Here is a 12,277-nt window from a genome sequence, read left to right as displayed (position 1 = left end):
TGGCTCGATGGGGCGGAGTCACCAGGGGCTGCCGTCTTCCTCCACCAGGGGCAGCAGTGGATCGGGGCTGGGCAGCCCCTCCTCCAGCGGCTCCTGCATGGCTGCGCAAGCCAGGGGGCAAAGCAGTGTCGGGAAGCGGTATGCTGTGGCCATCCTCCTGGGAGGAGGAAGCGCGGGCTGGGGGAGAAAGAAAGGAAGTCCCAGCATGCTTCTTCCCATCACATGAACTGACACTCCAGCTGCAGAGCACCAGGATGCTGGACTAGATGGGCCTTGAAACTGATCCATCAGGGCTATCATGTTCCCAAATTGGGGTATGAGGTTTCTCCTACCTTAATCTTGATTGTGTGAACTGCCCTGTTGTCTTGGAGCCCAAGGCTAGGCTTAGGAAACGTCCGAGTCCTATACTACTTCAGTCTGCAGTACAGCAAAATGGTCATGAGCCAACAATATTTTTTTAATGGCCTTGATCCCATAAAACAGCTCCATGCGGACAGGCAGAACTTCTTTATCTTTATTTTTCTTTATAGAAAAGGGAAGTTGTCTTCTTTTGGCAGCAGAAGACAAATGCCCATCCACCCACACATGTGGGATGAGGCAGAGTCATGGCCAAAGCACACAGAAACTTCATCTTAGCCTTTCAGCACGTCATGTGCATTTCTGACTATTCCCTCGGCTTGTTAAGGTGAAATACATACCTAGTGAAACCTGTTTTCCATATGGTTAATTATTTTGTTCTCACGCTTGATTAGATAATCAGATACCAGCAGAGATTTGCATTTCTTCTGGTAGCTCAATGGCAACTGTGGTGCGCAATTTCTTTAAATAGAAATGGTGGTGGAATAAGAATTGTTTAGAACAAAGTACTAGTCCCTAAGATGCACCACGATTTCTGTTTTCACAATAAAGCATGGTTTTCATGTGTTGCAATACATCTTTCTCTCCTTGTGCATATCAGCTGAATGTTAACCATTGTCTGAACATTCTGGCTTGGTGCTGCTTTGTCATCATTACAGTTGTTATTGGGCAGACAGATACTCCTATGATGGCTTGGTGAAACTTTGGTCATGCTAAACATTACAGAAGAACAGCCCTGCTGGATCAGGCGAAAGGCCTAGCCAGTCCAGCATCCTGTTTCACACAGTGGCCCACCAGATGTCTTTGGGGAGCCGACAGGCAAGAGGTGAGGGCATACCCTCTCTCCAGCTGTTGCTCCCCTGCAACTGGTATTGAGAGGCATTGTGCCTCTTGAGGCTGGAGGTGGCCCACAGCCACCAGACCAGTAGCCACTGATAGACCTCTCTTCCATGAATGTCATTCCGTAGAACCCAGGCAGAGGTATGGTGGAGACTTAGGAATTCCAACTCCCAAGCTGGAGATGGATGCTGTGCCATGCTGTTTCTTTTAATGGCTAGAGGAGTTGGGCAAGTCCAGTTCTTCTCCTCACATCTGCTGGTTAAGCCACATCTGCCTAAACTCTTTGCTGCAACCACTAAGGCACAGAACCCATTCAGAGACTAACAATGGATGTGGAGCAGCTTCCTGGGTGATTCAGCTGATCTGCCAATCCTTTGCCTCTTGGGAACCCAGTTATCCACCCTGTTGCTGCTGAGCCCTCTCATTTCTCCACTACTATGACTACCACTATTTATATACCACTTTTCAACAAAAGTTTTCCAAAACAGTTTGCACAAAATAAATAAATAAATAAATAAGTTGGTTCCCTGTTCCCAAAGGGCTTGCAGTCTGAAAATGATACACAAGGGAGACACCAGCAACAGCCACTGAAGGGATGCTGTGCTGGGGTTGGATAGGGCCAGCAGCTCTCCTGGGTTGCCCCCTGCTAAATTAAGGTTGCCATGTCCCCCGGAATTTAGGGTAGCCCCCAGATTTTGACTCCTCCACCCGGCTGCTAAATTCCACCCAGATTTACACAGATGTTAAATGCATTGCTCAGATCCCACCCCACTGGAGGGCAGAAGAGGGGAAAGTATACAAATCTGTCAAATACATAAATAAAAATGTAAATTAGTTGCCACATATTTTGCATAATATGCAAATTAGGCCACCCAGATTTGGGAAGCTTGAATATGGCAACCCTATGTTAAATAGAAGGGAGAGTCACCACTTTAAGGGGTGCCTCTTTGCTCAGTTAGCAGTGAGAGCTCCCTCCACCACCTCCCAGCATCACTACCAGCCAGCTTCTTTTGGTCTCCCCCCCCCGCCCCGTCCCCAGTGTGCAGAGAAGGAGTATAATGCCCAAACAACAGCTGCTGAGCAGAGGGAGGATGGAGGCAGGGGCTCAGCTAGGAGAGAGGGGGCCTGTGTTCTCCCCTCTCCCTGGTGGTCCCTGGGAGTGAGGGAGATATTGAAGACAATAGAGAGGGGTGGAGCTGGGGGGCCAAGGTTCTTTGAACCCATCCACTCAGTTATAGCTACACCCCTAGATGGAGTGATACAAATGGGGTTCCGCTGCCTCTCCCATCGCCCACTGCCACCCGCAATAGCCTCTGGGACCAAATGGCTGTGCCAAGCCTGCCCTTGATTGGATGCTGCCCCCTAGAGTGGGGGGGACGGATGGACAGAGAGGAGCGATGAAGTCACCGGGGACTGGGGAGAGTAGGACGGTGGCTTTGTCCAAAGATTTGTAGGTCCCCGCAGCAGAGAAGAGAAAGCAGAATGAGAGGCAGCGACCGAATGTACTACCACTAGTAAAAAGTAAAATGTGCCATCAAGTTGATTTCAACTACTGGCAACCACAGACCCCTGTGGTTTTCTTTGGTAGAATACAGGAGGAGCTTACCATGGTCTCCTCCCGTGCAGTACGAGATGATGCCTTTCAGCATCTTCCTGTATCGCTGCTGCCCGATATAGGAGTTCCCCATATTCTGGGAAACATACCAGCGGGGATTCGAACCGGCAACCTCTGGCTTGCTAGTCAAGCTATTTCCCGCTGCGCCATTACTTCTTATATACCGCTTTTCAACAGAAGTTTTCAAAACGGTTTACATAGAAAACGTAAATAAGATAAGATGGGCCCCTGACCGCAAAGAGTTCACAATCCAAAAAGAAACTCAAGGGAGACCCCCGCAACTGCCACTGGAGGAACACTGTGCTGGGGTTGGATAAGGCCAGTTGCTCTCCCCCTGCTCCATATAGAGAATCGCCACTTTCAAAGGTGCCCCTTTGCCCAGTCAGCAGGGGCAATGTAACTCGACAACCGGGGGACGTGGTTGGCCGGCCCGGCTAAGCGCCGGCGGGGACGAGAGGCTGGAATTGGTACCGGAACACCGAGCCCGAGAACCCCGGCAGCATTACCGGCGCCAGTTCTGGGTGACCCCCCAGCCACTTCCTGGTTTCAACACTTCCGCCTTCTAGGGAACCATGCCTTCCCCCGGTTTCCAAGGTCAGGTGGGCCGGCGCAGCCAATCAGAGCCTTCGCAAGGGGGGCGGACACAGACTGTCGCGCTGTGACGTCAGAGGCGTGCGCCGCTCCCCTTCCAAAGCGAGGGAGGCTCTTGCTGGGGATAAAGCCGCAGCCAGTGGCCTTCGGGGAGTTTCGGTGCCGTTCTTTTCTGAGGCGGTCTGCCGTTGTTGCGTGTTTTTCTCCGGGACGGACGGGGAGCACAAGGCAGCGCTCTTGCCTGCCGGTAGCTATCGTCTTCCGTCTTCCCGCGAGGCAGCAATGAGCCTGGTGGAGCCGCCCGACAGGGAGGTGGGATTGCAGCCCCGCGCCTTCAGCGACCCCGAACTAGGTACGCGAGTTTGGCAGCTGGTCCGGCCCGCCCTTCTCTGTCATTCTGTTACTGAGGTGGAAGGAAAGGGCGAGACCTGTCGTCGCTGCCCCCTTTCCCCATCTCAGGAAAAAGCTTGCTTAATTTTTGTGTGTCTGTGTGTTGGCTAAGGCACAGTAGTAACAAATATGGGCACATCTACATGCGAGAGAGATTGGGGCTCTGGGTGTCTGACACTTGTCCAGCAGGAGGAAATCATAAGATTCCCCCTGCAGTATAATGACAGAAGCAGCTGCAACTGCTAAAATTCCCTTTTCTGCACAGCATATTAAAGAATCCTGTGCTGTCGTGACTTTTCACTGCATGCAATAGAAAGGAGATCCCTGTGAAATATCCCTGTTTGGGGTGGGATCTGCAGTTGTTTTGCAGTCATGCTCTATCGCGTATCTATTTTTGGGGTAGAAACTATCAGTATTTTTTAGATAAATATACTCAAATTTCTGCGTATTTCATTATAGTTCATGATTAACCCCTGCTAACTGGGCAAAGAGGCACTTCTCAAAGTAGTGACTTTTACATTTAGCAGGGAGAGAGCAAATGTCCTTATTCAATCCAGCATAGCATTCTTCCAGTGATTTTATGTTAATGAGACATTGCTGGTGTCTCCTTTATGTTTCTTTTTAGATTGTGTGCCTCTTTTTGCCATGTTAACTGCTTTGTGAACTTCCTTTTGAAAAATAGATAATAAATAATAATAGTAATCATTCCAACTTATGAAAAACTAAGAAGAAACCATTGTGTATGCTGTGAAAGTAGTTAAATGGCACAAAAAGGCCAGGTGGGACTGGGGAAACAGTTCTTAATACATTTTTCAATAATGGGCTGCCCAGATTGTTGATGGCAATTCTTTGGAGTAAGCACATGTCCCCAAATCCGCTTGAGGGTTTACCAGTTGCAAGTTTACTTGATCCTCTGATAAGGCCACCAAGTAGCATGTAACCTCTCCTGCAAGCTCTAATTTACACTGGAATTTGAAGAAAATTCGCAATGCAAGGAGTATCGTCTGCTGGTAAAGAGTCCCTAGACTCGAAAAGCCGCATGTGGCTTCTTATTTGAACTCTCAAATAAATGGGTTCACAAACTGAATGAATTGCATATTAATTTCTTCAGAATTCTTTTCCACTTCAACAATGCACTTTTCTAAAGGACGCTGTATATCTCCTTTTGTATGGTTTCTCCCCCCTGTGACTGTTTTTTAAAAACTTTTGTTGCAGGTTTGAATGATCATTCTCCTGATGAAGGATTACTAGAAAACTTTGCTATTGTTGATAAGAAAGCTGTGGAGCAACTAACTGAAGGGCTGATTTCTCATTATGTACCTGATCTACAGCGGTCAAAACTAGCCTTAAAAGAACTTACGTATGTATACAAACAATATTGCACGTATATGTTCTCTTTGATAAAAACCGGATTTTATCTTATAAAATTTATTGTAAAACGAATGGGTCTACATGTTTGAATCTTCAGTTCAGAGATCATGAGAAGAGCAGTTTACACAGTCACTTAATTACCCAAAATAATTTAGTCACACATTTAGTCATTCAAGGGCATGAAATATCGTGCTTTACCTTCTCCCCCCCCCACCCCCAGTTCTCTACACAAACACTCATTCTCCCAATTTAAGGTTAGCCCTGCCATTGAAAGTGAATGGAGTAACATACTTAAGAGAGTTGCTGTGTCGTTTTTCTAAAACAGCATTCAGTTTTCCTAAAAGTGAAGGTTTCACCAAGTCTGCAATACATTATGTAATCCAGGGCTTGACAAATCCCAGGTGCCAGGGGGCCGTGGCACCTAGAATTTTTATTTATTGTTAAATTTCTATACTGCCTTTCATTAAAACAGTCTCAAGGTGGTTCACACAGAAAAATTAAAACAAGACTATAAAAATTACACAATTAAAATATTAAGTGAGAATATAAAAACATAACTGTTTTTCAGAGAGAATTATTTAATACAATATTTTTGTCCCAGGCAGCCCTGTTTCTGTTCTAAGTATGTTACTTGTAAAGGAAACAAAGAAAAACCCTCCTCCTTCACTATGTCTGTCACTAAGTCCAGTAACTTTGTTGTTGTCTGGCTCCTAGATTCAAAGTAAATTTGTCAAGGCCTGATGGAATCTGACTTCAAAGTGCATCTAAATTATTGTGTTCTTTCAGACAGAACCAAGAGGTACTGCTAGAAACTCTCCAGCAAGAGATCTCCAAGTTTAAAGAATGTAATTCTGTTCTTGATATCAATGCACTGGTGAGTTTGTGCTGTCACATGCCTGGTAACATTTTAAGAAAATACTGTTTAGCTTTGTGCTAAAATATTACAAACCGTAGTTTGTCTTTTGGAGAAAATGGGTGCTGTGAGAAGCCTTAACAAACATGAGTCTGTTACAAAGGAAACTGATAACTCCTCAAGTTTCCTATCTTGCGTGTGTATCTTTAGAGTTGTCTTGAAGGCTGCAGAGAGTACTCCACTGAGGGCTGTGGGATTTACTTCTCAGTGAGGGATATGCTAACAAGCTTTTTCCCCTTAACAAATTAATCCTATGCAAGCCTAAGTCCAACATTGAAATAGTTTCTGCATTAGGTGAGGGTGCAAGATTTTTGGGCCATGACAGGAGTAGCTCAAAAGGATTATCCAAGCTTTTCTTTATGACTTTTACATATGTCTGCAACAGATTTCTATTTGCATCTTCCGCTGAAATCTGCTTCTTGTATTTGAAGTTTTCAGAAGCAAAGTACTATCATGCTAAGTTGCTGAACATTAGGAAGGAGATGATGATGCTCCATGACAAAACATCAAAGTTGAAAGTAAGTTCTTGGGTATTTGAGTTAGGTTTTGTTCGTTTAATTTTGGCTGAACAGCTTTCACTGCCTGTTTCTTTGGACTCTTGATCCCTCAAATCAAAACTGATTTGTGCATGCTGACTCGGTTCAGATAAAACAGGAAACTATTTTTTCTTTGCGTTCACATTCTTCCCCCTCCTTTTTCCTGTGCAAGAGGAGGAGAATAAAGGCTTCTGCTTTGTTTGAATTAAACTGCACTTCTGTGTTCAAACATCAGTTCAAACTGTGGCTTCATATCCTGATTTGTCATTTAACTGTGGTTTGGACTAAACCACAGTACTGAGGTTTTTATGTAACACAGAGCTGCAGTGCAGTCAAATGAAAATTGGAAGCTTTCACTCTTCAGCCACATTCACATGTAACGTGCCTGCTCCATGCCTGCTGTGCTTCTCACTGGCAGCCTTTCTGAGCACTTGCTCTGCCCCTCAAGCCATTGCCCGGCAACAGGGATACTTCCTTGTCCCCTCGCAAGCGTCTATGCCTATCAAAGGGAAAAGTCACATTGGGGGGTGCCTGCTTTCCACTGTGTCTCTTGTTCCCTGCTCTGGCAATCAGAAGAGAAAGTGAATGGGATGGCAAGATGGGCACTATGTGTGTTGGTCTCCAAAAATGAATGGATAAAGAAGTATGTTCACAAGCACATGCAGTCGTGGTGGCAACATAAACTGGGCAACCTGATTAGATTGCTGCAAAGATAACATATGGCAGGGCAGTGACACCCAGGGTTGGCTTTAAAAGGCAGCCCAACCCAGGAATTCTTGAATGGCTCTGCTTTCTCTCTCTCTCGGGGTGTGTGTGTGTATATAATAAAGTTAGGGTAGGAAGTAGTCCCTCTGCCATTCCGTTCATCCATTAGCACGTATCCATGTTTGGTTTTGCCCGGTATGACCACCCTACTTTCCTGGGATCGCTGATCAGCGGATTTGCCACAGTGGCCGATCCTCATAAGCCACAACACTAGTCCAAACCTGGGAGATTTGAATGAGAATAAAGATCTATCCCCAATCCTGGCGTTTCCTTATTCTGCCCATTTGGGGCTGCATGTGGAGTGGCCACTGCTCCTTGGGAGTATGAAAGGGTTGCCTAGAGAGTAAGGGGTCAGAGTGTACAAGTTATATTATTTACCAGAAAGAAGGGGGACCCCACACAAGTGGGGGCCCCTTGATTTGGATGGGTTACCTCATGAGAATGCAGTCGGATGGAGGCCCAGAGCTCACTGGGCCTCTCCAGTGGACTGGTCCTCTCATAGGAGGGCCAAGTGGCAAGCTGACATGGGGACCGGAGTGTGCTTGGGATGTTCCTGGACTGCTTTGCCCAGGTCTGCCATTGCAAGAGCATCCTTCATCACAGTGGACCAGACCCCAGGATCCTTTGCCCTCCCTCATATAAATATTCCCTCCTAGGAAGTCTTCGTCATCCCTTCCCAGAGTAACAGGAAAATAGTTTCCCTCTGCATCCCCCTGTTACCAGTAATTGTGGTTGTGCATGACTGTTTTGCTGCCGGGCTTTTACAAGGGTAGCAGTGCCATTTCTGTCAGGAGAAGGGCTTAAATGCCATTTAAAGGGATTTAAATGCCCTTTCCCTCCTGAGGGTAGGCAGTCCATTCCAAAAAGGCACGATCATGCCACGCCCCCTTGAAGGTTGTGGCCAATGGCTGCCTCCTTGCAGACATTCCGATGCCCTGGCCACAGTCTGGCAATACAAGTGCTACAGAGCTTGCTGGGATGCAGTACCTGAGCTGTGATCCTGTGCACTCAGTGGGACCTACTTCTGAGTAAACATGCGGAGGTTTTGACTGTGCATCTTAACTTTCTTAATTAGTTAGAGATACTCGAAAGTGATTTATGGGTGGTATCTGAGAATAAGTCTGACTTTGTTCTTTAACATTAAAATAAGTTGTGAAACTAAATAGAGAGTTTTCAGATGATTCGATAGCAATGTGGTTTGCTCTACAGAGATGGTGTATGTTGATCTAGATGTGTGAGTGCATGCATGTCCACATCACTGTTCCCCCTAAGGCATGTGCATGTCCACTCAGTTAATTTTAGATCCTGCTCAGGTTGAATCTGGAAGGCCCCACTCTGAATGCATGTGTGCATGCATTGCCTTGATACTGCCACCCAGAACAAAACTCATTCTGCACACAGATGTAAAAAATTAGAACACTGGTCCACATGCTCATTTGTTTGTTGAGACTCATTTGTTTGTTGAGACTCATTTGTTTGTTGAGACTCATTTGTTTGTTGAGACTCATTTGAGGCTTTGTTGTTGCATTGTACAGTTTTCCCCTTGAGTAGACCAAAATAATATCCTATATTGATGGAAAGCTGTAATATCAGATTAAGCAGCAAATCCTCTAAAGATGCCTGAGAGTGTGTGGCTGTTGTACTGTCCAGTACAAATCTCTGGCTTCCAGAACATTCCTACCAATTTTTTTGGCTTTTCTTTCTCTTAGAAAAGAGCTCTCAAACTGCAGCAAAAGAGGCAGAAAGAAGAACTAGAACGGGAACAGCAACGGGAGAAAGAACTTGAAAGAGAGAAACAGTTGACTGCCAAACCAGCTAAAAGAACATGAAAACTGGACATGTATTGACTTGTCGGACTAATTATCTCGGAACTTGCTGTGGAGACCAAGTTGCACCTCATGACCTGAAGTACCTATTGCCAAGAAGTCTGCTAGTAGAATATTACTATATCTAGGTTGCTATTACCTAATTGGGAAACTGGATAGGAACAGAGAACTTAACCATTTCAGCCGTTCAAGATGCCTTTTTTGTTAATGCTATGCAGCCTAATATTTCTATATCAAGTGTGTGTGTTTTATACAGATAGAGTAAAAAAATTTTAATTAACATATCTACTAATTTATGGTGTCTCGGGTGGGGTTTGAGAGGGGGACAGTAATGAAATACAAGATTGTATAGGGTCTAGGATGGTGCACTTTTGTCCAAGGTTGAATGTGTCATCTTGATCGCTGAGCTTCACTCCATCAACTCATATTTTCTAACCTTATTTTAAGCTTGAATTGCTCATTCTAGTTGTCTTGACCAGTTATCTCTTGCTTTGTTGCCATATAGGCAAGTTTCCCAGCCGTAGGGCAGGCTGTGAGAAGTCCTTACAATCATACCTTTTTTATTTTTGCAATGGTCTGAAGACACTTGGTGGTATATATATGTATAGACAGTATATACCACATATATATATATGTATAGCCTCACTTCTTCACTTGTATGGTGTTAAAGTTGGTGAGACAACTTCTGTGCAAACCCCATTGAAATAAATGGGAGTGCCCCCATTCCATAACATGGTTTTAGAATTTTTTTAAAGGTCTCTTCTGCAGCAATCACATCTTCTAAATATGCATGGCAAAATAATAAAAGGACATAACTGCCACCATCTAAACAGTTAGAAAGTGAGTGGAGGAGCACTGGTCAGCTCCGTGTTCTCAGTCTTTGTCACTTTTCATTAAAATGTTTTTCAGTTCCATGCAGCTATGCACTCAACCACTCAGATTGGGAAATCAGCCAGAATGACACTCTAAAGTCCAATCTACTTTAGTTACAGCGATCTTGGAGGAATAAGATTACCCGTAATAAAAGCAGGTAATAAAAATGAGTTCTACTTGTCTAAAAGAAAAGCAATGTAACTGCGTACATTTCAGCTTGCACAAAAAGAACTGATGGATGTGCTTCCCACATATTTCTAAAAGAAATGTATTCAAACTTGAGTCCAATTTTTTGGAACAGTATAAATCTACTGTTAACGTGTGCATGTGTGTACAAGAAATTACTGCGTATACAAATAGTTTAATTAAAATATAATGCCAAAATAAAGAGAAACAATTCAACTAAATGTGGCGTTTCAGATGTTGATATCCAAATATCTTGCTTTAGGTTGCTTTGTTCTACTTAATATATTGCTCCCTATCCCTTTTAGGGGATCTATTACCTCATCCTCACCTTAGCAGCATTTATGGAGCAGAACAGTTTCTTTGGTATTTCATAAGAAGTGAAATATTTATGGGATTTCAAATGCTGTGTTTGAAAATAAATGGGAATTTATGCTAGTATCCTATATGATAAATTGCCAACCCATTTTCCTAATTATTTGGTTTTCTGTTTGAGTCTGCTTGTAGCCTGAAATTTTTAAAAGTGCAAGACATACTGTAAACTCCTGTACAACTAGGAGAATCAACAACAAGTTGTTGTTGTTGTTGTTGTTGTTAATAATTCAATTTAATATCACAAAATAAAAATATAAAACATAACAATTTACCAAATTCAGATCATATTTCCTATTATAAATTAAATGTTGACTCTTCTAAGAACCACAGGACATCCTTAAGTGTATTTATTGCGAGATGCTTCCTGAGCTTTTATTACTGTAAGATGTTCCCCTGAAGGGATGGGGCTGCTCTTGGAAGAACAGAAGGTTCCAAGTTCCCTCCCTGTCTTCTCCAAGATAGGGCTGAGAGAGACTCCTGCCTGCAACCTTGGAGAAGTCGCTGCCAGTCTGTGAAGACAACACCGAGTTAGATAGACCAATGGTCTGACTCAGTATATGGCAGCTTCCTATGTACCATTTTTCTCTTCATACCAGAATCGCAAGTCTGCATGTGCTTATAAGGCTGCTTTATTTCTCCAGAACAGGAGATTAAGCCTTTACATGGACCATTTAGTTAAGTGCCTGAGCTGCTTATAGTGGTTTTTCTAAACTGATTTTATTGCTCTCTGAGAAATGTGTGTTCATAGCCTCGGATATTGGCTAAGACTCACGTAGTACGCCATAATTCTAGCAGCTCTTATCAGACTAGGGCATAGCAAACAGGTTGTTTATCAGGCTTTGGAAATTGGAGAGAGACTTCCAGTACACTGGCTGGCAATATTCTAGTATATTAAAGAAATGTGCATAAATCAGTCCTGTCAGTTCAGTCCTGTCTCATTCAAGTGACAGTGTCTGAATATGGTGGTTGCTAAGAGTTGACACCGACTTGACGGCACTTGAATCAATCTGAATATGAACTAGAACAGGTATATTTAAATCAATAATTCAAACTGGCTTTCCTTCCTTGTGATTTAAATAGCTGTTTTAAAACAATTCACCCTATTTAAAAGAGACTTTAGCCTGTATTGTGCATAGAAGGACTAAAAACCCAAGCAATATAGAAAGCAAAGAAACAATAAACACACCATTGGGTTCTGGAAGTGTTTTCCTCCTGTGTTTTCTAATTCCATATATTTGGTTTTCATTGGCGAACGCAAGTTTTTGTGCTGAAAGGTAAAAATATCACCATAAAATGACAACAAAGTGCATTCTTTGCCCATGACATCAAGTAACCTGTGTGACCAACATGCTCCCTTTGTGAATGGGAGTTCAGTCAGGTTCCTGGAGCAGGGCAGGTGTTTAGGATCAAGGTGTATCCGGTTATACCTGCATACTTTTCTTCCCTGTAGGAGATGGCCACAAAGTAAATATTTTTAAAAATGACCGTTCACTGGGAGAATTAGTGTTGCAGACTTGATAGTTTATCAGTTCCTCACAGGGGAGCTGCTCACTCGTGACATCATGAGCTTTTGGGGTTTGTGGTTCTATTAAAAGTACATACCACTGCGCTGAAGATAAACAAGCAAGGCTTGGTTCCTACA

The 12,277-nt window shown here is 43.9% G+C and overlaps 2 protein-coding genes across 2 annotated transcripts in view; one reads left to right on the top strand and one right to left on the bottom strand.

Annotated features, from left to right (window-relative positions):
- The window catches only part of SLC30A4 (solute carrier family 30 member 4), a 38,227-nt gene extending 34,890 nt beyond the window's left edge, over window positions 1-3,337 (bottom strand). Inside the window, exon 1 of the mRNA XM_053272656.1 lies at window positions 3,319-3,337. The gene's annotated coding sequence lies outside the window, so the exon portion shown is untranslated. The remainder of the gene's footprint in view (window positions 1-3,318) is intronic.
- A 48-nt stretch (window positions 3,338-3,385) lies between these two features.
- Window positions 3,386-10,484, top strand: BLOC1S6 (biogenesis of lysosomal organelles complex 1 subunit 6). Its single transcript, XM_053272658.1, has 5 exons — window positions 3,386-3,755; window positions 5,009-5,153; window positions 5,951-6,038; window positions 6,509-6,595; window positions 9,088-10,484. Exons 1-5 carry the CDS (start codon window positions 3,686-3,688, stop codon window positions 9,205-9,207), a joined length of 510 nt encoding a protein of 169 aa, XP_053128633.1. The 5' UTR covers window positions 3,386-3,685; the 3' UTR covers window positions 9,208-10,484.
- Window positions 10,485-12,277: the final 1,793 nt, after the last annotated feature.

Source organism: Hemicordylus capensis, chromosome 10 (genome assembly GCF_027244095.1).
Source record: "Hemicordylus capensis ecotype Gifberg chromosome 10, rHemCap1.1.pri, whole genome shotgun sequence".
In the NCBI taxonomy this organism is placed as follows: Eukaryota; Metazoa; Chordata; class Lepidosauria; order Squamata; family Cordylidae; genus Hemicordylus; species Hemicordylus capensis.
Note: the sequence above shows the minus strand (reverse complement) of the source record. Positions and strands in the feature narration are given on the sequence as shown.

What these genes read in the sequence shown, in the direction of transcription:
- BLOC1S6 (XM_053272658.1), top strand. Translation starts at nt 3,686, where the DNA reads ATGAGCCTGGTGGAGCCGCCCGACAGGGAGGTGGGATTGCAGCCCCGC. An exon ending in CTTCAGCGACCCCGAACTAG is followed by an intron (nt 3,756 to 5,008) that starts GTACGCGAGTTT and finishes CTTTTGTTGCAG; the next exon opens with GTTTGAATGATCATTCTCCT. An exon ending in ACAAAACATCAAAGTTGAAA is followed by an intron (nt 6,596 to 9,087) that starts GTAAGTTCTTGG and finishes TCTTTCTCTTAG; the next exon opens with AAAAGAGCTCTCAAACTGCA.